The sequence below is a fragment of the Molothrus aeneus genome, chromosome Z, assembly GCF_037042795.1.
Source record: "Molothrus aeneus isolate 106 chromosome Z, BPBGC_Maene_1.0, whole genome shotgun sequence".
In the NCBI taxonomy this organism is placed as follows: Eukaryota; Metazoa; Chordata; class Aves; order Passeriformes; family Icteridae; genus Molothrus; species Molothrus aeneus.
The window spans coordinates 63,890,741-63,913,188 of NC_089680.1; the positions used below are offsets into that span (position 1 = coordinate 63,890,741).

At 33.8% G+C, this 22,448-nt stretch overlaps 1 protein-coding gene across 1 annotated transcript in view; it reads left to right on the forward strand.

The window, feature by feature from the left end:
- Positions 1-21,750, forward strand: part of PPIP5K2 (diphosphoinositol pentakisphosphate kinase 2) — a 47,519-nt gene extending 25,769 nt beyond the window's left edge. The window contains exons 18-32 of the mRNA XM_066569745.1: positions 1,481-1,622; positions 2,180-2,403; positions 3,961-4,088; positions 4,273-4,387; positions 5,650-5,757; positions 5,840-5,956; positions 6,523-6,696; positions 9,070-9,243; positions 10,461-10,530; positions 12,567-12,686; positions 13,552-13,614; positions 15,307-15,366; positions 17,411-17,542; positions 19,086-19,214; positions 19,830-21,750. Of these exons, the coding sequence (XP_066425842.1) occupies positions 1,481-1,622; positions 2,180-2,403; positions 3,961-4,088; positions 4,273-4,387; positions 5,650-5,757; positions 5,840-5,956; positions 6,523-6,696; positions 9,070-9,243; positions 10,461-10,530; positions 12,567-12,686; positions 13,552-13,614; positions 15,307-15,366; positions 17,411-17,542; positions 19,086-19,214; positions 19,830-19,933 (1,860 nt within the window). The 3' untranslated portion in view covers positions 19,934-21,750. The remainder of the gene's footprint in view (positions 1-1,480; positions 1,623-2,179; positions 2,404-3,960; positions 4,089-4,272; positions 4,388-5,649; positions 5,758-5,839; positions 5,957-6,522; positions 6,697-9,069; positions 9,244-10,460; positions 10,531-12,566; positions 12,687-13,551; positions 13,615-15,306; positions 15,367-17,410; positions 17,543-19,085; positions 19,215-19,829) is intronic.
- Positions 21,751-22,448: the final 698 nt, after the last annotated feature.

Genomic DNA, 22,448 nt, shown 5'->3' on the forward strand with positions numbered 1-22,448 from the left:
ATGAAATATCTCATTAACATGCTAAATTAGCACGTAGTAATATAGTTTATGTTGCCTTAGTACAGACCATGTCATTGTTTCTGGTTTTAAATGTATTGTTTGTTATAGTAAAGAACTTCTTTATCTTTCAATTGCTTGTCTCTATACTCTATCTCATATAACAACTAAATACAAGTCCTCAAATGAGGTTTAAGTTTAAACTGCTATTTTTGAAAAATTACTGAGAGCAAATTAATTAAGAATAATATACCCTGCATGTATATACCCTGTGGATTCATTTAAATACATAAAGTATCATGCAAACCACTCCTAGCAGTGGATTCAACAGTAATTGGAAAATGCAAGGATTTATTGGTGTCTGTTATATAGATAAAAGGTTTAAAATTGGCTAGAACTAATAGAGTGCCTTTTCGGTCACTGAGTTACTAACTTTTGGGATTATAAGGCAATAAAAACTTGGGGGGCGTTCATTTATTTGTGGAGGTTTTTTAATTTACTTGTGATTTGGGAAAATTGTCTGGGGTTTATTCCTGTGCATTCCTCCCTATTATGTATAAGTAATCAATTTTTTTATTTACTTCATAATAGGGAGATAGGAACTGCTTAGTGTTAGGTAGAGAGCAGAAGTTTTCCACATCCAAATTACTCTATCCATTTCAGGAAATTGAGGAAAGTTCAGATAAGTGTGTGTTTTGTGTATAAATTACTGTTTCATGTCATTGGTCACTTTGAATTCTTCAGACTTTTCTGAATAAATGAGGCTAAGCCTCACATGTACATTGATTATATTGTTTTAGTGACACTCACCTCATTGGTGATAGTTTGTAGCTTTTACCATTTCTATAAGTCATTCAGTTCTGAAGAATATCTCATATGTTGTAGCTATATGTGCATTTAAAGGCTTTCTTTTTGTGTTTGTGTCCTGCAGTCCTGTAGAAACAAAAACCTATGACAGGAACAGCCAAACTTTTTTTTAAGTTACCAGTTAGTATTGTGAATCTGGTTCCTATAGAGCAAAAAAATATTTTGTGAGGCATGTAGCTTAATGACAACATTTCTAACAGAATTTACTTTTGTAAGCTTTTGAATACAGAAGTTACTTGAAAGAAGATATGGAAGCTTGCTAAGTATATACGAAGTTTTAAACATCTTCCCAATTTTCCTGTCGTGGAATAAAAGAAATGGTTTTACAAGTTCTTGCAGTTACTCACATTTACTGCATAGAATTACTTGCTCTATGAATTTCTTATAACCTTTGAATCTCTAGTAAATGGTACCATGTTTTGGTGAATCTTCTTAATGCCTCAAAGGTAACAGATAGTTGATAAATTATTAAAAATGTTCATAGCAACATTGAGTTGCTATGAACTCATTGCTTGAGTTCTTTTTCTCCAGTATTTGGTATCTTTGACATGTTTCATCTTATCTCACCATCAAATCTAGTCTGTTCATTTAATTTTATGTTTATCTCAAATTGCAGCTCACTCCATCTGGAAGCATCTCACTGATAAAATCAATGCAGGTTATTAAAAATCCTGTAAAGACATGTGACAAGGTCTATTATTTGATACAGAGTTTGACTTCTCAGATCAGGCAGAGAATGGAAGACCCAAAGTCTGCAGGTACTGAAACATTTTTGTGCTTGTATTTAGTTTCTCTAGTTAACATACATGAAGGAGAATTGTAATGTAACTTCTACACTAAACTTACTTTTAGCAGAACATCAGTCAACCAATGATTAAGTTTTTTCACTGTCTGATTTCATATGCTTAGTTTTGAAATAAAAAGCATGAGGAACATGTGGTTGTATTGCAGGTAAGGGCTCTTTGGTGTTCAGAAATTCCAATGTTTGCAGAAATTCTTGTCTTAGTTATTTGAAACTCAGCATTCCACAAAAGTAGTAAGAAAAATTGATGGTACTAAAGCTAATTTATATAGGTACATCTTATATTTAAGGGCCAGTGGTGCATTTCTGCAGCAATGTGTTTTACTATCATAGTGGAGCTATGTAATTGTGATGCTTTCAGCACTAAAATTTATTTTATGCCCTGCTGTCCCTTCTTCTTAATAGTAACTTATTTTGATCCCTCTGTAATTCAGTTGTTGCTACTATGTAATTAAAATGTCCTTTTGTTACTTGGATGGCCTTAATTACTTATAAAAGATATACATCTTCCAGATATTCAGCTGTACCACAGTGAAACTCTAGAACTGATGCTGCGCAGGTGGGCCAAGCTGGAAAAAGACTTCAAAACAAAAAATGGAAGATACGATATTAGCAAAATTCCTGATATTTATGACTGTATAAAATATGATGTACAACACAATGGATCCTTAAAATTAGAAAACACAATGGAATTATATAGACTTTCAAAGGCTTTAGCTGATATTGTGATTCCTCAGGTAAGCATTTTCAGTTATTAAATAGAAGAAAGTGTAGAATAAATGCTTTTTTAAATTTTCGTGAAAATGTCTACTTTGTATTTTCTTTTGAAACTCCCACATTTTGCAATAATAGAAGCCTTTAACATTATCTCGTATTTTTCAGCAGCAAGCTGACTGGGATTTTTTGGAAAAATTTGATTCATAATTAATCTGTGTTCAGGATGAATTTTTCTAGAAATTTAGGGTGTGAACATGCCTCCTTCCTTACAGCAGTGTATTAAATTAAAAGGGTTCATCTTCACCATTCATCATAGATTTAACAGTTGCCTTTGTGAATAACTATGTTTTCTTAAGTTGCTTTTAATTTCATTTCTACGACTTATGGAAATTTAATTTTTGGGCTCTTTCCAAATGACGATGTTAATCCTAATCTATGCAATTTAACTAATTTCAAACAATTTTAATTTAAAAAGATCTTTCTGCTTTTTCATAATTGTAAGAGTCCATGATGTGAATGTACACATTAAATTTCATAGACTTTCAGGCCAAAAATAGACATGTTAAACTTACATGCTCTGTAAGCTGTTAAACTTTGTTTAGCTCTAAAATCTTGGAGGTGGCAAGTCATGAAATTGATTTGTGATAGCAGGACAGAACAGACTAAAGCTTTCCCCAAGTGTCCCTGCAGTTACAGAACAGTGTTGTAAGAGGTGCTTACCCATATTGTATGCAGCATTTGAAGGAAGTTCTTCCTCCCCCATCTCTCAAACTCCTTGACATGAAAGACAAAAATAGTAGTGATGCTTAGAATGCATTGTTGTGTGTAGGTCTATTAAGCTGAAATTTTGAATAGAAAATTAGAGAAGAGCAGGTAAAAATGAGGACACATACTGAAGGAAGAAAAACAAAGAAAACTTTATAGCCTACATAATGCAAAGGAACAGTGCTTGTGTTACTCTCTAGGGTAAGAAGAAGATCCATTCTAACTTTCATACCATGGGCAGCACAGAGTATGAAGCTCCTGGATGAACATACTTTTAAATATTGATGATATTACAACATTTAATATCACCAGTAATTTCTCAGTTGTACATAAATATAATTTCTGTGATTATTTGACATGAATGGAAGTCTCTGGGGTGGCTTACTCCAAACTAAGGTAGACATACGAAATATATCTCTTTAGTGACTGTTAAAAAGAAAGGAAAAAAAAAAAAGAAATTAGAAAACACAACATTTTGGGGACAGAATAGGAGATGGAGATGGTGACAAGAAGGCAGAATGCTTCCATAGATATTATGGTTAAGAAGAAGAGCTTTATCATACCAGAAGGTAAATCCACTTCTTTGATTTAACAAATGAAGGAAAACTTTTTGTCTATATCAAGTCAAACAGCAAAAAGGCAAATTGCTTGTTAGTTGAAGCTACATCACTAATCATAAGTAGTAAAAATGTTAAATGGTTTGTAGCCAGAGCAAACTAATAGATGACTAATTTGCTTTAATATAGAAGCTTTGAATTAGAAGGCATATTAATCTTTAACTGAATTTTAAAAGTCAGTTTGTTTTTACACAGGAATATGGTATTTCAAAAGCTGAGAAATTGGAGATTGCCAAAGGTTACTGCACTCCTCTAGTCAGGAAAATTCGTTCTGACCTTCAGAGAACTCAAGATGATGACACTGTAAATAAGCTTCACCCTCTGTAAGCCAGTTACTTCTTTACATGGTTACATTAATTACCATAAAAATTAGAGCTATTCTGTAGGTTTCAAATTTGAAGAATCTTCTTAGCTCACGGAAATTAGAAAATATAATTTTTTTTAACAGCTATTTTAAAAATAAGGGCACATCTTATCATAGTCTAATAACATTTTCTTCTTTTTAAGCTACTCCAGGGGTGTTATGTCCCCAGAACGCCATGTTCGTACCCGGCTGTATTTCACCAGTGAGAGTCACGTCCACTCTCTGTTATCCACCCTTCGTTATGGTGCCTTATGTGATGTAAGTTTCTCTGTTGAAGCCCTGATATTTTGAGAGGAACCTGAATCTTCCTCTGACTGTTTTGAAACGTTAAGTGTCTTTGAAATTTATCACATGTTTTCAAACACTTTATTTTCTATTACTTATGCAGAAACATACTGCAAATTGCACATTAATTAGCATGTTAATTTCCATCAATGTAATGCTGTGTTCCGTTGGCTGTAGGTGTTAGAATCACAAATAGATGTGGAAAGGCCAGATACTTCTTTTTTGTCTTCTGTTGTCACCAATAATTCTTTCAACTTTTATTCTCAAGTTATGATTAAGGGTTCTCTTGAATTTACTTTTGCACTGGCTTACTATTTTTGTCCATTGACATATTGTCAAAACATCCCTACCTAATTTCAAGACTGCTCATAGAGTACAAAGTTTCTCGTGTACAGTGAATTTTCTTACTTTCCTGTACTGTTATAGAATACTACAAAGGTTGTGCATTATCTCCATCTGATAGTCTTTGACACTGAAAAAGACAAGGTTTCCAGATTCAGAAATTACTTAAACTAAGCTCTTGGAGTAGATACATACAGCACCACATCTGCTTGTAAGATACCTTTTGACTTATACACTGCTTTTCAAATTGTCATATTGACATACTTGCTTCTGGTAATGGATGACTAAACTCAGTGATGGCAAAAGCACTTATAAATCTCTGTGACATGCTACAACAGGTGCACTCCAATTTTAAGTCTGATGAACTCTTAAGGTGGGGTTACTAAATGGTTTCTTTGCTACAGCATGAAAAAGGTGACTGTTCGTCTAAGTAGTTTGTGATGTGACGGTTGCACCTCTTCTATATACTAGAAAGCTTTGTTTACTCTGTTTGGCTGATATCTCTGTTAGTGTAATATCTAAAAACATTTTTCACAATATATTAGCTGAAATGAATTTATTGCAATATTAGCAGTTCTCATCAGAAGAATTGAAAACAGTGCCTCTGTCTACATATCATAATTAGCGAAAAAGCATGAAAGACACACTGAAATAGCATGAAAAGTTTGCTCTTCACTCTTCAGTCATTTGATCAGCAATTTTAAGTCACTCATGGAGGTTCATAATTAGTTTTTTTCGTTGTACCTCTGCATTTTCCTTAACTATGATGAGCTTTGCACTTCTGCTATGAAAATCTGTGTAAATGGGGGAAAAGTGAAATCATCACTTTTAAAAAAAATCATTTTTAAAGAAAATAGCTGAGTTTTACTTGTTGATTTTTTTTTCTCAATAAGGAATCAAAAGATGAACAATGGAAACGAGCTATGGATTACTTAAATGTGGTCAATGAACTCAATTACATGACACAGATTGTTATCATGCTCTATGAGGATCCAAACAAGGTATTTAAAAATGGATAAATATCTTCAGAAATTAGTAGTGCTGAGCTATTTGTTAAAGTATAAGCCTATTATTTTACTTCAGGAACTTTCTTCAGAAGAACGTTTTCATGTAGAGCTGCATTTCAGTCCAGGAGCGAAAGGCTGTGAAGAAGATAAAAATTTACCATCTGGATATGGATACAGACCTGCCTCCAGAGAGGTAATAATTATGCTTTTCTACAAAGCAAAACTTAGATTTTTTTGGATATGGACATACCTAAAATAAACACTTTAAAATTGTTATGTAAAAAATACAAGTGTGGGTTTTTCTTTTGGTAGAAAAACATGCAGTAAATATAAGTAGTCCCAATATTTTCTATTTTGAATGGGCACTGAGGTGAAGGACACAGACAATTTGAATGTTCTAAAGTTTTGCCAGAATTTTTACTATAAATACAAAATACTCTAAGTGATATCAACATCAGAGTGTCACATGAATAATATTCTGGGAACTGGAAGATATATTTAATAAAGTAGTATGGCATGTTTATGAATACATATTGTTGAGGAAGGATTGATATTTTCCAAGATACATGGTCAGGTAAGTGGAGTTATAACTGCTTTTCGAGAAAGGAATGTGAGCAAAGCAAAATATGTGATTTACATCTTGTATTTTTAAAATCAGCCTGTTTTACCTTTATGTGGCACATTTATTTAATAGCCACTTGTGTCTACATGTTTGAAGGTGTGCATAAAAATTAAGAATGAATTATGTATTTTCTGTAGAATGAAGGCTCAAAGAAAACATCTCATAGAAATGATAGTGATGAGGAAGTACATGCTCCTAAACGAGATGAAACGGATCGATCAGTAGTGATGTTCAAGCCAATGGTATCAGACCCAATTCACATACACAGAAAGTCACCCCTTCCAAGATCCAGGAAGATTGGTTCTGTTGAAGTAAGTGTTTGTGTTCCAGATAATTTCTGTCAAAGATACTAACTTTTGCTTGCTTTTAAAAAAACAAAACCAAATGTCATTCTGCTTTTGATTATACAGAACCAGCATGATACATCTCACAGAAGGTTTGCCCTTACTCAGTGGGAAATCCTCCATGGCAATAATTCCTCTGAAGGGATGCTTTTTTTAATTATTATTGTGATAAGACTTACTTCCTTTTTTTTTAAGCTATTTTAGAAAAGTTGATATTTGAAATGAAGAGTCTTTCAGTCTAAACCTACATCTACAAACTAACAAACGTTGCTTTTCTATTCATCCTTACAAGAGAGCTACTACTGGGAATTGAGCAAACTTTCAGGGTGATTGTGCTGAAAGGCAGCAGAGGTATTAGGGTGGATGGGGAGGTGCAGAACATGAGACCTCTTCTGCTGTATTTGCTGTCATGTGGAGTGAAAGTGACTCCACTTGTCAAGCTTTTGAAGGTAAGAAAGATAAAGTGGAAGCTTTCTTTTTAAGTGACTGGCATTTGTTCATGAATTCTGTAGGTAACATCTTGAACAATATAGTTTGCTGTGTTGTAAGCCATGACATCTAGGTGTGCTTCACAGATATGGCTTAATGTCACAGAGGTGGGGTGTATGCACAGCTGTATCACTGATACCATTGGGATGGTTGAGTGGAAATTCAGATGGTACATAGAAGCACTTCTGTGATATTAATGCTAGAAGCAGACTAACAGCATCTTATTGCCTCATTTTCAGTTGCTTAAAACCATCAGAAATGAAGATTCATACCAAAAGCTTTTTCTTTCATGTTTGTGGTGGGAATGAATTGTCTGTATGCAGTAAAAGTATTACAGATTTGGAAATCACTTGGTTATTGACAGTATGGAGAGAAAAAGTTGCATGATTCCCTTCTGTAAGGATATCTGTATAACTTTACATGGCTTCCATAAATTAACAGACATAATAAATGTTAATGTCTTACATTTTCTATTACCAAGTTTTTTCATAAACAAATGCTCACAACATCAATATTTTTGATTTTTAAAAGCTGTTTTTTGCAATGATCATGCAAACTCCCCTCCTAGCTATGAGTTCACTTATGCACAGCTTAAAAGTCTATAGCTTCAGACTTTCAACCATTTTCATAAACTATATGGAAGTTAACTTTCGCAAGATATCAGAAGCACAAACTGCCAGATTCTGACTGTGCAGATAATATATGTTAAAATGGGATGTGTTTCAGCATTCAGAGCTTGCTTATTTCCTGGAAGGAAATAGCCAATTTAGAGAAAACATACAGTGTAGACCTTATACTTCTTATAAGTAATATAGAAAGTTCCATCTGGCCTACTGAAATCTGCAAAACTAGTATTTGGAATATTTAAACTAAACAGTATTTTGGATCAATTTTAAAAAGTCACTGCAACTTAAACTGCAACTGCCTTGAACTTTTTTCTTTTTTTTTTCCTTTTTTTTCTTTTCCCCTGCCCCCTCTCCCCCCTTTTTTTTTCCTCCTGTAAGGCAATTCTGTTTTCACCTATGTCCGTTAATTTGAAAGGACACTGTCAGGTGTGAGATTATATGTAAATTTTAATCTGGATTATAGTCAGCAATATTTACAGAAGGAATGCAACTGTGACTGAGTCATGAAAAGAAAAAAGCTGAGTTATAGTGGTAAAACAGGAATGTAAAACTCATTGACATTGGGAAGCAAACTGTATTAAAAAGAATGTTATTGCTAATGATAGGTAATGATGTAGATATGGGGGGGGGGGTGCTTAGCCTGACACTCCCTTGAAGTCCTGATAAGGTGTCCAGCATCAGATAACTTTTAGGACATTTTTAAGTTTGGAAAACTACTACCAGTCAATTTGGTGCTACTATCAGTAAGTCAGCTGTAAAGTCTCAAAAGAAATTCTTAAATTTAAATTTAAGCATTCAGATAAGCTTATAGACTAGAAATGGAAACTATTAAGTAATAAATAGGAAAGTTTAATGTACTTAGGAGGGGAAAAATTATTAAACAGTATGTCAAGGGTAACAGAAGTTCTGCTTCCAACATATGAAAAATTCTTAAAATTATGAATCAATTATTGATAACAAATGTTTTCTCTCATATCTAATATTAGTCTACTAGAAATTTGATTGAAGTGTTGTAGTAAAGGATATAGTTATGAAGATACAAGAGTGAAACTGATAACTTTCTAATATAGCATTATTACTCTTCGCTCTTCGCTCTTTGGTAGTTTTAAAGGTAGTATGTAAAAGGGTGCAAGCAGATTGGGTTTTTTTTCTTTTCTGTTCATTTGGCTCTGTTGAATCTAACTTTGCATGCTTTGCTGTTTTTTGCCCCCTTTCTCACTTCCAGGAAGAGAGCCCCCTGAGTGTGTCTAGCCCAGAGTGTATTGGTACCTGGCTGCATTACACCAGTGGTGTGGGTACTGGGCGTCGAAGACGCAGATCAGGGGAACAAATCACTTCTTCCCCTGTCTCCCCTAAATCACTGGCTTTCACATCCAGTATTTTTGGCTCATGGCAACAGGTTTTTAAACTTTACTTCATTAAACATTTTATGCATTCCAAGCAACAACTGTCTTTAAGGACATCTAATCCCTTGTTACGGATTATGTTTCAAGCAATACCTTACACTTTTTAAAATTACGTGCCAAGAATGTTTGGGGGGAAAAGACCAAGTGCATGTTTTTCCACTGAATGTGTTACACACTTTCATAAACATTTGGTTTCTTTATAGGAATTGCAAATGTTACCACAGCAAAAAAGACTTAGTGTACTTCCTAATGAAAGAGAATTATGCTTTGGTTTAGTTGTCCTTTAAGACTTTAAAACCAGCATTGCTTAATTTGGTGGTAGGTAAATTAAAAAAATATAATAATTGCAACCGATTCAATTTAAAATAATTTATTTGGTACTTCATGTTGCTATTCAAGACTTGTTTTGCATATATCATATTTTCAGTGGCCTGGTATTAACTATTGCGGGGAAAAATCTCTAGCACTAATAATTCTTGCCATCTATATCTGAAGGTATCTGAAACTCCCAACACAGTACATCATCCATTGACTCATACAATATTTTGAAGATTGCTTATTGTAATGGGGGGTGAGGGAAAAGCAGGGAAAAAAAGAAACAGTAAATGTTTTGGAAGTACCAGTGAAGATCTAAAGCTATTCAGAATGTCAAGATATTGTTTACATGTAGGACAATGGATGGTGTTCTGTAACCATATCCTATTAGTTTGAAAATTTTCATGATTTATTGTAGAAAATTCTGAAATTATATACACTGGAAAAGTTTATATCAGCAAAGGCTGTGAGCATCTGAAGATTATACTGATTGAGCCTGTGCATGGTCAGTGATTGTATGGTGTCCTCAATAGCTTGTCTGTCTTTCCTTCCCTCCCCTCCTTTTTTCAATACAGGCGCAGTTTAGGAAAGTGCCTTTGGTAAAATGAAATAAAATGTCTCAAATGTTTGTTCTCATATTAGTCTTGGTCTGCGTCCTTTCTCATTCTGAATGCTTGCTTTGCACCACTTCATTGCAAGGAACTCATATGTGAAATGGACTCCCTTCAGAAGGGGATATTGCATGATCTCTCATGTTTCCTTTACATATTTTTACTAACACTTATCATACAGCTTATTAACACCTGTCTGTCTGAAACAGGCTGCTGTATCAAGTTAAATGGATGTTTCATGCTGCTGTTCTACTTTCCCTTATTTTTCTTTTTCTTACATCCAGGTCCTATCAGAAAGCAATACTAACTTAAGAACACCAAGAACTATTCTGGAACAAAAGCAGAGTGGTCTAGGTATGTGCCTACAGTTGAAACTTTGTTTGATGTTATCAGCTTTTCATCTGCCTGCTGTTCTCTATAGTTGTATATTCTTTGAATAGCTTTTTTGTTAACAGGACCCAATAGTACTTGTTATTAATAACATATGCTGAGTGTCGGCCTACAGACTGGACAATTTTTTTTGCAACAAAATTTTAAAATAAGTTATAACTGAAAAGAACAAATTGTTTGACACCCTTCATACTACTGATTTTGTACTGCTCACAACAGTTACACAGGATTGTTTTTAACATAAAGCAGAATTTTAAGATAATGTAGTTTCTGATTGAGCTTTTGGATTTTGCAAGAATATTATAGATTAAAACAGCCTGCTCTGGAAACCATTAAAACACTTTTCTTTAAAATTTCTGTTTCCTATTGTTGGCAATTGATGAAAGTGAAGATACTTTTCTGAGGGGAGGGGCATAGGGAACAAACATAAAGTTTCTTGATAATATATGGGGTTTTGCACATACTCCTCTCCTAAAATTAATTTCTTCCTTTCAGCATTAGTATGAATCATGCTATAATTCAAAGGCTTCTTTAAAATTCTCTTAATTCAAGTGGTGCTTTTCTATTGCTTTATTAAAATAGGTGTACACATGATCCACATGCAAAAAAAAAATGAAATCATGCACTGCTGTAAATCAATATTGCTTTTTTTTCTGTGTCTTTTCATGGGAAATAATAAGTATAAATAACTGCATCACCTAGATGCATAAACTTAGAAGTAGCTTTTCCTTTATTTGCAAAGATATGGGGTTTTTGTATGTCTAATCTTTCTGTGGTACTTTTCTTCCCATTATATTTTTCCCATAGCAAAATGCATACAATCAGGTGCTCTTGTTTATTGAAGTCCTGGATTTTATTATGTGCTTGTTTAAGTTAAATGAATATTCTTTTGTGTGACACAATATGGCTTGTGGAAGTTGATGGATTTCCATGTAGATTAAGGTATTATATTTGTTGTGAAAGGCTTTTGCCACAGACCAGGCACCAGTGTATTTTGGCTGATTGGTCACATGTGCTAGTAATGTTTCCCCTCATTGGACTGTTACAAGTAATGAAAGGAAGTATTGCTGGTTTTCAAAAAAACCCCTGTCATTACTTATCTAAAATGTAAAAGATAACTTCTGAGTGAAAAAATGTTTCTCCTTTCAACTAGTAGTAAAATGTAAAGGAAAAAACTTGCAACTTTTTTTCCCATTTTGTTCATTGTTATATGTAAGTTTCATTAATGGTTGATGATTACAAAAGTTATTTTTATATTTTTATCTGTGGCTGTCAGTGATTTGTTTAAATTCCCATTCTAGTGGCAGGAATGCATGATTGTAACGAAGTACTGTCACTTGCATGGAGCTGTGCAAAAGTCTTCTCAGGAAAGAAAGTCAAGTTAAACTTGATGAAACTTTCAGGTTTTTTCAGTTTGTAGCATTGTTAATAATGGTAGCTGAAATATGAATAGAGTATTTCCAATTTAAGATTTTGTTGAGGTTAGAATTATTTCCACATACTAAGTCTGTGGAACTTCATAGCAGCCTGTCATCTCAAAGGTTGATTTGGATGAAAGCAATGAGCAGCATTTTTCCAGTTTATATTTGTTTCAGGAATACAGGTATTCAAATACACAACTTTCAATTCATCATCATCATCAATCATTATCATCATCATCTTCATTTTGTTTGGTTGTTTTGTTTATGTTTACATTGATGCTAACTGGTAACTTTTTTTTACCAAAAGTGAAAACAGGACAAGAACTCATTTTGTTAAAGCCAGTCCTCTTTGCACATATATCAGAGTGTGCTGTTTCATGAGTAGAAGCACAATAAATTATGATAGTTTCAGCCTACAAGTCCCACTCTGACATTACAAGCATATTGTGAACCTGTCCAAGGCACTGCCAAAAGCTGCCTTTTGTGTGGTAAGAGCCATGTGCTTGCATGCTGCATGCATCCCCAATGTGAATGGACGAACACCTGGTTGTTGTATGTATTTTCTCTAACTCCCATCAGGGTCTCACTGTGCGGGCCTGTTTAGCACCTCAGTGCTCGGGGGTTCTTCAAGTGCACCTAACCTACAGGATTATGCTCGTACGCATCGTAAAAAGCTGACTTCTTCTGGCTTCATAGATGGTATGTGCACACTCTAGCACATGCACGCACTACCCATGTGCCACATTGAACTTCTAAAGATTTTAATGGAATCCTAGAATCTTTGGCCTTAGTATTAATTTTATGAGTTTCTATTGCTTCTTTATTGCCCATAGCTTGCTTATGTTTAACTTAATAGCATAGTTAATTCTTGTTTGTCTTGAATTGAACACCAGATCATAGACTTGTAATGTGCGCCAGGAGATTCCAGGAAGTGCATTTTTTAAGTAAACTGAAAGTTTTGTTTTTAAATTCTTTAATAATTTTAAACTCTGTTTTTTATCACTGCTAATTGATCTTGAATTTAAATTATTTGGAGCATATACAAGGAATGAAGTTATAAACTAATAAGTTAAATACTGATGGTGAAAATTTTAGGATTCCTGACTTTTTTTTCGTGGGGTTTGGATTACAAAGGAGCAGGAGATTCTCAGTTTTGGATAATCTGGCATAGAGAAGAAACTCGCTCACTAGATTTCACAATGTAAAGATACCAAAGCACACCTTCATAACTCTGAGGTGAAACAGTATTCATGCTGTTTTCCCCCCCACTTCACTTCTCAGTATTCAACTCTAACCTGCATAACCTTGTATGCCAGAATCACGAGCTCATTCTGCTTGTTTTCATATACGTCATTACACATCTGGTAGTTACCAACAATCCAAATTTTCTTCTTTTTAACATCTACTTAGATTTTAGCCCTTTTCTTGAGTCCCTTCTGCATGCCACTCACTTCTAATACCGTCTCATCTTTTCTATTTTCCTTTCTTCTTCCTTTTCTATTTTAAAATCTCTCACTTTTGGTAGCTGTTACAAATTTCAGGTACCTGTTTTTCTCTTTCTCAGACACCACACGCGGTTCTGCTGTTAAAAGGTTTTCTATCTCATTTGCTCGACACCCAACCAATGGTACGTTTTGCTTTTATTTTAAAAACAAAATCAAAAACAAAAGGTTTCTTGCTTCATCCCTTTTATTTTTATTTCAAATACGGGGTGTACAGTATCATCCAGCCGTCTGTTGTTCCTAACTTCAAGCACAATTCCAAATATATTTGTAATCATTAGATATCCTAAATACTTTCTTTACCATTCATTAGTATAAATACAACATCAAAATTCATTACTTAGAAAAATCTGCGAAAAAAAATTAGGTACTACTGTTAATCATGATCTCTCTAATAAATTATTCTCCTGAAGTTCTTGTGTGATCAGACTGTATGGTACAAGATACAGACAATGAAATCTGATCTTATTAAACATACACTTCTTGATAGCTGCTGTTTCTTCTTTGTCTTTCTCCTGCTGAGCTGATTCTCTGAGCCTGCCCATTCTAAAATAAGTCACTGAATTGACAGCTGGAGTTTATGACTATCTTCTTGAAGTGATGCTAAATTACAAAAACTAAAGCAGAAGCTTTGGTTCTGTTCCTGCTAAATTGCTATATTTTTTATGGGACAAAAATTTATTTTACCTTATCATACTTCTCTGTTCATCAGATGTGCAAATTACTTAAATATTGCACTAAAAATCACAGCAAGAGAGCTGTGACTTCTTGAGCAGCATTGACCTCTTGAGCTTCAAGAGTGAGAGTTAACTGTCTTCAGTTTGCAAAATTTCTCGTTTAACACACAGGACAGAGGTATGTCTTTTTCTTCCTCAGCAAAATATTTTGCGCCTCCCTTTCTACATGACTGAATAGGCCCCAGATATATTCAGGACCAACTGGACCTGAATGTAGCTTTTCCAGATTTCTTCACTGCAGTTTTAAAATGTGCATGACTGCTGGCTAAGTTCAGTGATTGTGATATTGAAACTGCAGTGGAAATCATCAGTATTTTCATGTTAGATTCAAAATATATTTGCTTAGGAAAAAAGTTTAAAAAAAAAGACTTGAGTTTTTGTTTAGCCTTGCTTAGAAGCAGAGTTGTATTTTGTTACATTCATTTTAAATCTATAGTGGCTTTTTTGCACTGCAGTGCTTTATAAAGGAAAACTGTAGTAAGGCTAAATTTCTTTTTAAGACTGTGTTTGGTCTAAAATGACAAATCTAATGTTTTATCTCAAATAGAAAAGTCAGAAGTCCATTTTTTATGTTAGAACTCAAACCAAACAATACTCCCAAAACATACAAGGTCAGAGAGTAAGAACTGCATTTCAGAATCTGTGGCTAATAATAGAATTACCTTTTGTTCCATTAAGTCACTTTTTGTGATTCTATTCTTTAAAAAAAAAGGATCGTAAATAGCTTTTATCGATCACACTTACTGTTCTGATTCATGTAATGCAGTAGTTTTGCTACACATCTTTGACAAGATTAATGCATGCAGTATGAGTTCCTATGAACCCTAAGTATATTGCAGTTTCCAGGGGTTCTCTACTAACATAACACCCTATTGATGTTGTTTCGTCTGTCCTTTGGACTATCATTTTAATTATCCTTGTCCCTTTCACTCTGTTTTTTTCTTACTTTTATGTTGTTATCACACCCTCTTAACTCATTTCAGACTACCCCCACTCCCCCCACCCCATCTTTAGTTCAAGGAACATGGTGAAACAAGTATCTTCTGAAAGTGCTATACCTTATTTTCTGGGCCTCTGCAGAACACCGACACCTCTTTAGGTGCTGGTCCATTTCCTCTGTGGAATTTCTAGGCTCCAGTGGTATGTCTCTACAGTTTTTGAATCTTAAGACAGCAGGGATGGCTTTTTGAGATGCTGCGTTAACCCTTTCATTGGCTTGCCTTTTGATGTTTTAAGAATAAATACAGGCAAAAATCAAAGGCTGTTAGTGTACAGGAAATTGCCTTCTTAAAGGGACACTGTTGGGCTTTTTCATCATGAAATTTAAAACTTTTTTCTTATACCATCAGATAATATTTGTCAGAAAACATTCAAATAAAACACGACACGTAGAATTCCCAATTATGTTTTAAGCCATATCCCTTAGAAATAAAGATACTACAGTGACATTCTGGGATATGACTAGCTGACAGCAGAATTGTCAAAACTTAATGAAAAAATTTGGAGGGGAAATTTCTAAAACAAGACAATTTTATTTCTTTTTTCTTTTAAAGTGCATTTTGGAATTCCTCTCTGGTTCTCTATAACATGCAGTATAACAATAATAGTTATTAAAAAGTTAACCTGACATTGTCACACTTCATTAATTGCAAAATTAGAAAGAAAGAATTTTCATTCAAGTGATAGGAACTTTTCTGTCAGGGAAAAGAGAAATCTTACATTTTACTGTAAGGCAACGAAAGGGTTTGCGCTTTACATGCATGCATATAGCTATGTAGGATATTAATATGTATGGTAAGCATCTTAGTGCTTACACTGAAGGCTAGCTAATGACTTTATAAAAGAATTGAAATTAATTGTATGGTGGTGTTTCTTTTGTACACAAAACTCCAATTTTCATGAAATGGAATATTTTGTTTATAATTTAAGTGAAGCTGACATAAGTCTACCTCAGTTGGTTGAATATCTGTAGCAATGGCCCCCAAAATTTGAATATGGCCAAGGTGGGTCTAAATATAAGTATAGACATTTGGGGGTTGAAATCTTTCTTCTTTATGCATAGTACTGATGGAGAGTGAATGGACAACACTGGATATCACAGGAACATTGTTGCTTATTATTTTATGGGAAAGAACAGTTCCCAGTCATGTTATCTCTAATAAATGTACCTTGAACTGAAATTCTAAACATTATTTCATTCACTATGGCTTCTTCATTTAATTGTCTTAGAAGAAATTTACAGTATTGAATTGCAAAGTTGTAATGTTACACAGCTGTATGTTGAAAACACTAATGGACATGTTTTCCTCTTCTGAAATTCAACTGGATGAAACGCTGTTTATTGAGTTACCAAACTTGAATCACTTTAGAGGACTGCAAATTTTTTTTAGCCAAAGTGTTTAAACACTTTTTAGTCTGTTAGTAATATGGATATGCATGGTTAGCGTATGATCAAGACTAACATAGAAAAGCAAAGTCCAATAAATTTTTAGATTTTTGGGTTGCTTTACTTACCTGTTCCAATATATGAAACTTCTAGTCTTTCAATACTGTTTTTAAATGCATAAAGGTAGGTGTACATCTGTCTCAGAAAGTGAAAGTGTGTAACCTCAAGATATAAAAATGCTAACAGTGGTTTTCCTTTGATATTAAAGGCAACAGTTTATTTTCACAGAATACTGAAGATGACAGAACATGAGTTCTGCAAATTTATTTCTTGGAAGATACAGCATTTTTAGCTCTTGTCTGCTAACAAAATAGCTATCCTCCTTTCTAGCATGAATGAATTACCTATTTAGTCTTGTGCCAGGTACTAGAATGATTAGGATAAATAACTATCTTTTCCTGCCTTTTTTTTTTTTTAGTGATCTGCTAAATTTGTCTTAAAGGGAGATTATCTTTCATGAACTGATTTGGGAGTAGGGCACAGTTCTCATGTTGGAATAATTTATGTCTACATGGGTACTTCATGTGTACACGGGACTTGTATCCCATGTATTGTATCTTTAGCTGGAAACTGGCTCATCTTGTTCCAACTCCTGTAATATTTAATTTCCAAGATTTCAAGAAGCTTATGCTTGCACGTGCTCATGTAAACTAAGCCTTTTTTATCATGCATTAATGCAGTACGTTAAATCCTGTCTTATGTTTGGAAATCTCTTTTTTTATTATTTTTTTATTTTAGGTTTTGAACTGTATTCGATGGTGCCTTCTATTTGTCCTTTGGAAACTCTACACAATTCCTTGTCTCTGAAGCAGGTGGATGAATTTCTTGCTTCTGTTGCTGCACCATCAAGGGAAAATCTACAGGAGACATGTACTGGTTATAATTTGTAATTATGTTAATTTTAAATTCTTAACTGTTGTTTAGTTAATCTTTGCAGTGTTTGCATCTAGCAAGTAAATTTGTTAAAAAAAAAAAAGGATACTGCTTTTGAAGAAAATGAAAATGTATATAAACCATAATTTTACATTTTGCAGTATCCTTTTGTGGGTATGGACATATATAATTCATTGAAGTAGCATCTCTGTTGGCTGAGGTAGTAAATTAAGGATTTAATGAAATCATGGTTAGTTTATTTCCTTTATTATTATATTGACTTCTCTATACTGTCCATACTCAGCTGGATTACAGGTAATGCTTTTCAGGGAGCATGCAGCATTCCCAGCTTTATACTGTAATGTTGCACTATCAGTAACCTCAGCAGAATAGTGTTGCATTTACACTTAAAACTTCATTATTTCCTGTTTCTTTCAGTATTACTTGGGGTTTCACCTGTAGAGTGCTTTACAGTTACTTAGCTTTTTAGCAGTTTGTGCTGCGTTTAAAGTTCAGGTGATCTTGAAAGGAAATACAGCTGAATTCTATCCATGTGCATGTGTCTGGGAAATGATTTCCCGTTGTGATTCTAGTGCTGTGTCTTTGGAAATGGTTAAAGTTAGGTCAGATTTACCACATAATAGGATGTGTCAGGTGATTGAAAATCATTCTTCCTAAGGAAGTGTCTAAAGACTTATGCTTTGATTAAGAAAGAAACTTGTACTGTTTCCTATCAAAGTACTGATACAACAGTATTCTACCTGTTTGGACTTAACCCTTTTTTCTACTACAGGATTTTTCAATTTTCCCCCATTATTTTATACAGTTTAGATTTTAATCAGCAGCTTATTTGATAGGGTAGGCCTCCTATATTTGAGAAAGAGTATAAGCAATTTTAAGAAAATTGATGTAACTGAAAAAGAGCTCAGAGAGGTTTGTAAGTATATGAAAATTCTCAGCTACTTAAAATGTCTTTTTATACTGGTTAGGAATTCTGTGTGTCTTCAATATCAGTTCAGAATTGAGAGTATACAAGATGAAGAAATATTGAAAAACAAAATGTGTCATACTTCTAGCATATGGTTGTCACCTTTCTACCAAGGAGTGATTGGAAAATAGACCTGAGACAATTAAAGTCATAGATGTTTAGTTCTCCTGCTTTCCTGTACTAGAGATTAAAGCATTGTGTGCACTTTTTATAGACATATTGGACTTAAACCTATTCAGGTGCAATCTTCCTAACCTATGAGAAATAGCATGAATGCTTTTTGCCTTCTTCTGGCAAGGCACCTATTACTGAAATTCTGCCTTAACAGCATGAACTTATTGTGTTGCTTTGTGTTGTAAAAAAGAGATTTTAAGATTTGTCTTTCATATTGTAAGGGTTTGATACTTGAGTCAAAAATTGGTGGCTGGTTGTATAAATGTGGTATCTATTTTGCTGGATGGATACACAGTCCTGTGGCTACAGTTTTTGACATCTGGTTTAGGTCAGAATATTTTTATTATTAATGATTTCTTTTTCCCCCCATCATTTCAGCTACTCCAACTTACATGATGCCCCTTTCAGGAAGGAAAATTTCTTTAAATACATTTACCCCTGCAAAAATTCAACCAACTCCACTTGAAACTTTGCCTGAAAGGCTAGTGGTGGAGAAACTAACCTTATGTAAGTAAATTCTGTCAAAGGCAGAGTGACTAACTTGATTATTTCCAGCAGTATAATTCTTCCTTACATATTACACGATTTCATAGGACAGATTTTCTTAACGTTCCCTACATAAGTAGAATCTTTTTGTGGGTCAGTGAGAACTCAGTAGCATTGCACAAATAACTTTAACAGTAAAACTGTGTTAATAGTTACTTTCTCTTATCCTCTGAATTGTTTCATTTTCTATGGCCTGAAGTTCATGAGCTTTGGTTTTGAAGTATGACAGCTATCTCCAAGTAAGACAAATTTATTTCTTTAAATGGCTAAATTTCTAAGATGTTTTCTGAACACCTAATGTAGAGCTCTGTGACTCTGTTCTGACTAAAGCTGCCGATAACATGATGATGCATTCAGTCATTAGTATGTTCAGTCTGAACTGTTGGCCCGCTACACTGTCTGCCCTTGGATGGTTGTGCTGTTTAGAGACCAAATTTCACTTGGATTTCTGATTTCATTAGATAGTGTAGCTTATTTGTTTCTGAGCTAGATAACATGCATTTTTCTTGCCTTTCTGCTTTTTAGCATGGATATTAAGTGTAAAATCTAATACATCTTTTCTCTCTATCTGTACAGCTACCCTTGGATGTCCTGTTAATGTATCTAATATTAAACCATCTCTTGAAGAGGCCTCAGTAGATGCAGAACTTTGTGGTGAAACTCCTTCTGAGAAGAAATGATCAGACAAAACTGGAAACAACTTCTTAAACGGTTCTTTAGTGTGCATTCAAGCAAGTTACGGAGATGTCAAAAGCCATTCATGTTTGCATCTCCAATTCATAGTGCACTTAAAAATCTTTATACATTGTTAACTAATGTGCACAGTATTTACATCAAGCATCTTTTCTCATTTTCTAAATATACTTATCAGTTTGATGAATGTCACAGCTTTTAATGGAAAAGCTGCACATGAACCTTTTCTGTGTCTTCAAGTATCTACTGTAAACATGTACAAAAACAAGATGGTATATAGTACAGTGGCTTTGTTGTTGTCACTGTAATGAAAGCATTGTCTGTTGTCATTATAAACTTCTATTTTCAGGAGTTTATAATCTCCCTGTGAATTTCTCCTGTGTGCTGAAACAGAACACACATCTTGGCTTTTTTTTTTTTAATTTAACTACATTTCCAAAGAGATGTCTTTTCCCTGGTTTGGAGATAAGCAGATATTTTCTGCATTTTAATTATATTATATTATATATGCTGCAATAATTAGGCATGATGGAGTGAGTTCGTGTATCAGCACTTTTGACTACTCTTTTTCCTTTTACATCAGACCTGTAACATTCAAATCTACCTTCTTGTTTATTGTTTAGTACACATGCTTGTATACAGATATCTGTATATCATCCAGACATAAAACTGTCTTTTATATCTGTAAACTATCTTTTATCAAAATCTTCTTTTGCTTACTAAAAAAGACAGTTTTATTTTCCTTGCCATGTGTTTCTAGAAAAAGGTGATACTAAAAAGCAGGTTTTGTAGAATGAGAAATGTTACAGCTGGTCTGCTACTAGGTTTATTCTGAAAATTGTAAATATTCCTCCTATGATTTATTGTCATCCTTTCAGCACAGAGAGAGACTGTGGACTACGAGAACTCAGTGTATACTGTTGCAAAATACTCAGGATTCGTCATGGCCTGGGAATTTTCATACCTCCCTCCTTCTAAGCTACTGGTTGACAGCAACTCTCAAAAAAACCCCCCACAAACAAAAAAAAACAAACCAACCAACCAAAAAACCACCAACAAACAAACAAAAAAGCAAACGAACAAAAAACAGCAAAAACCAAACAAAAAAAACCGCCCAAAACAACCCAGAAAAAACCCACAAAACAAAAATAAGAAAAAAAAATAAACATTTTATGAGATGTAAGAAGCAGTTGGTGGAACATGGAGTTATGGTGTTATTTAGAATAATTATCCAATCTAAACAATTTTTGTAGTTTTTTTCTGAGGCATGAAAAATTACTGGGTTATCAGTACCCCACATGTATGAAAATACAGACCACTTCTTTAAGTTCAAGTGGCTGAGTAGTAAGAATGGACTTCATAACTACAAGTTAGGTAATTCCTTTCATGTTTAAGCTGCAGAAGACAGCTTATGAGTAAAATGTTTAAGTAGGGCTCTTACTTGTCTCCAGAGCCAGTGCAAGCTGCACTAGTTACATTCACTAGTTACTATTTACATTCACTTCATCACAGGGTCTTTTTTCAGTGTTTACCATATATGAAATGGCTTCAGCAGATGATTTCTAGTAATGCTGATTCAATACCAAAAATATTAAGGGTTTCACAGCTATATACTTCAAGCATTTCATTTTCCGTAGTGTAATTGTGTTATTTACAATGTTGGTCTTGCATACAACTGAATGTACCCTTGTTTACCATTTAAAAAGAAAACCTAAAAATTTAAGTATATGTATCATTCCAGTCAACCAAAGCTGTGGCATAACTTTTTTTATGTGCTTCTAAATAAAATCAAGGTCACTGGCAACTTCTCTCTATTGTATGTTCTTTTAAAAGCACCGTGAAGTATAGTGAGTAGCTGACAAAGTCATCTCAGTGGAAAACAATCTACATATACGCCAATAATTTACAAATAAGCCAGAATTACTCTTGGTGGTAAGGATGTGGCATAAAAGAAATGCTGGTATCATTTTATACTGAAATCACTCCTCAAAAAGATAAGCAGCAGTCACACATTCTGCAGTACTTTGTCATTCTCCAGAATGATAGTATCAAATACATGACCACTGTGAGTGCTCTTCTACTTGCTGTTGAGACTGACAATAGGACACAATGTGGACTGTACAGGTTTGAACCTATTTTTAATTTAATTAATTAATTTAATTTATTTTTATTTTTAATTTAATTTAATTAATTTAATTTAATTTAATTTAATTTAAAAAATACCTTTTCTTATGCAATATCACTCTCTCTCACATTAAACTTTTTTGAACTATACATCCTATTCCAACCAGATTTGGGAGAGGTCAAAAAATATGTTTACAGAAAATCAGTGGTCAAAATATGACTGTGACTCCTAAAATATTATCACCCTGCAATGTAGTTTAAGTAATTATTTAGCTTAGCATTTCTTCAAAAATGAAGCATCATTGCAAAACAGACCAAACCACAAAAATATGTGTGAAAACTCCTAAAATTAATTTAAATCCTGTTTTATGTTTCTTT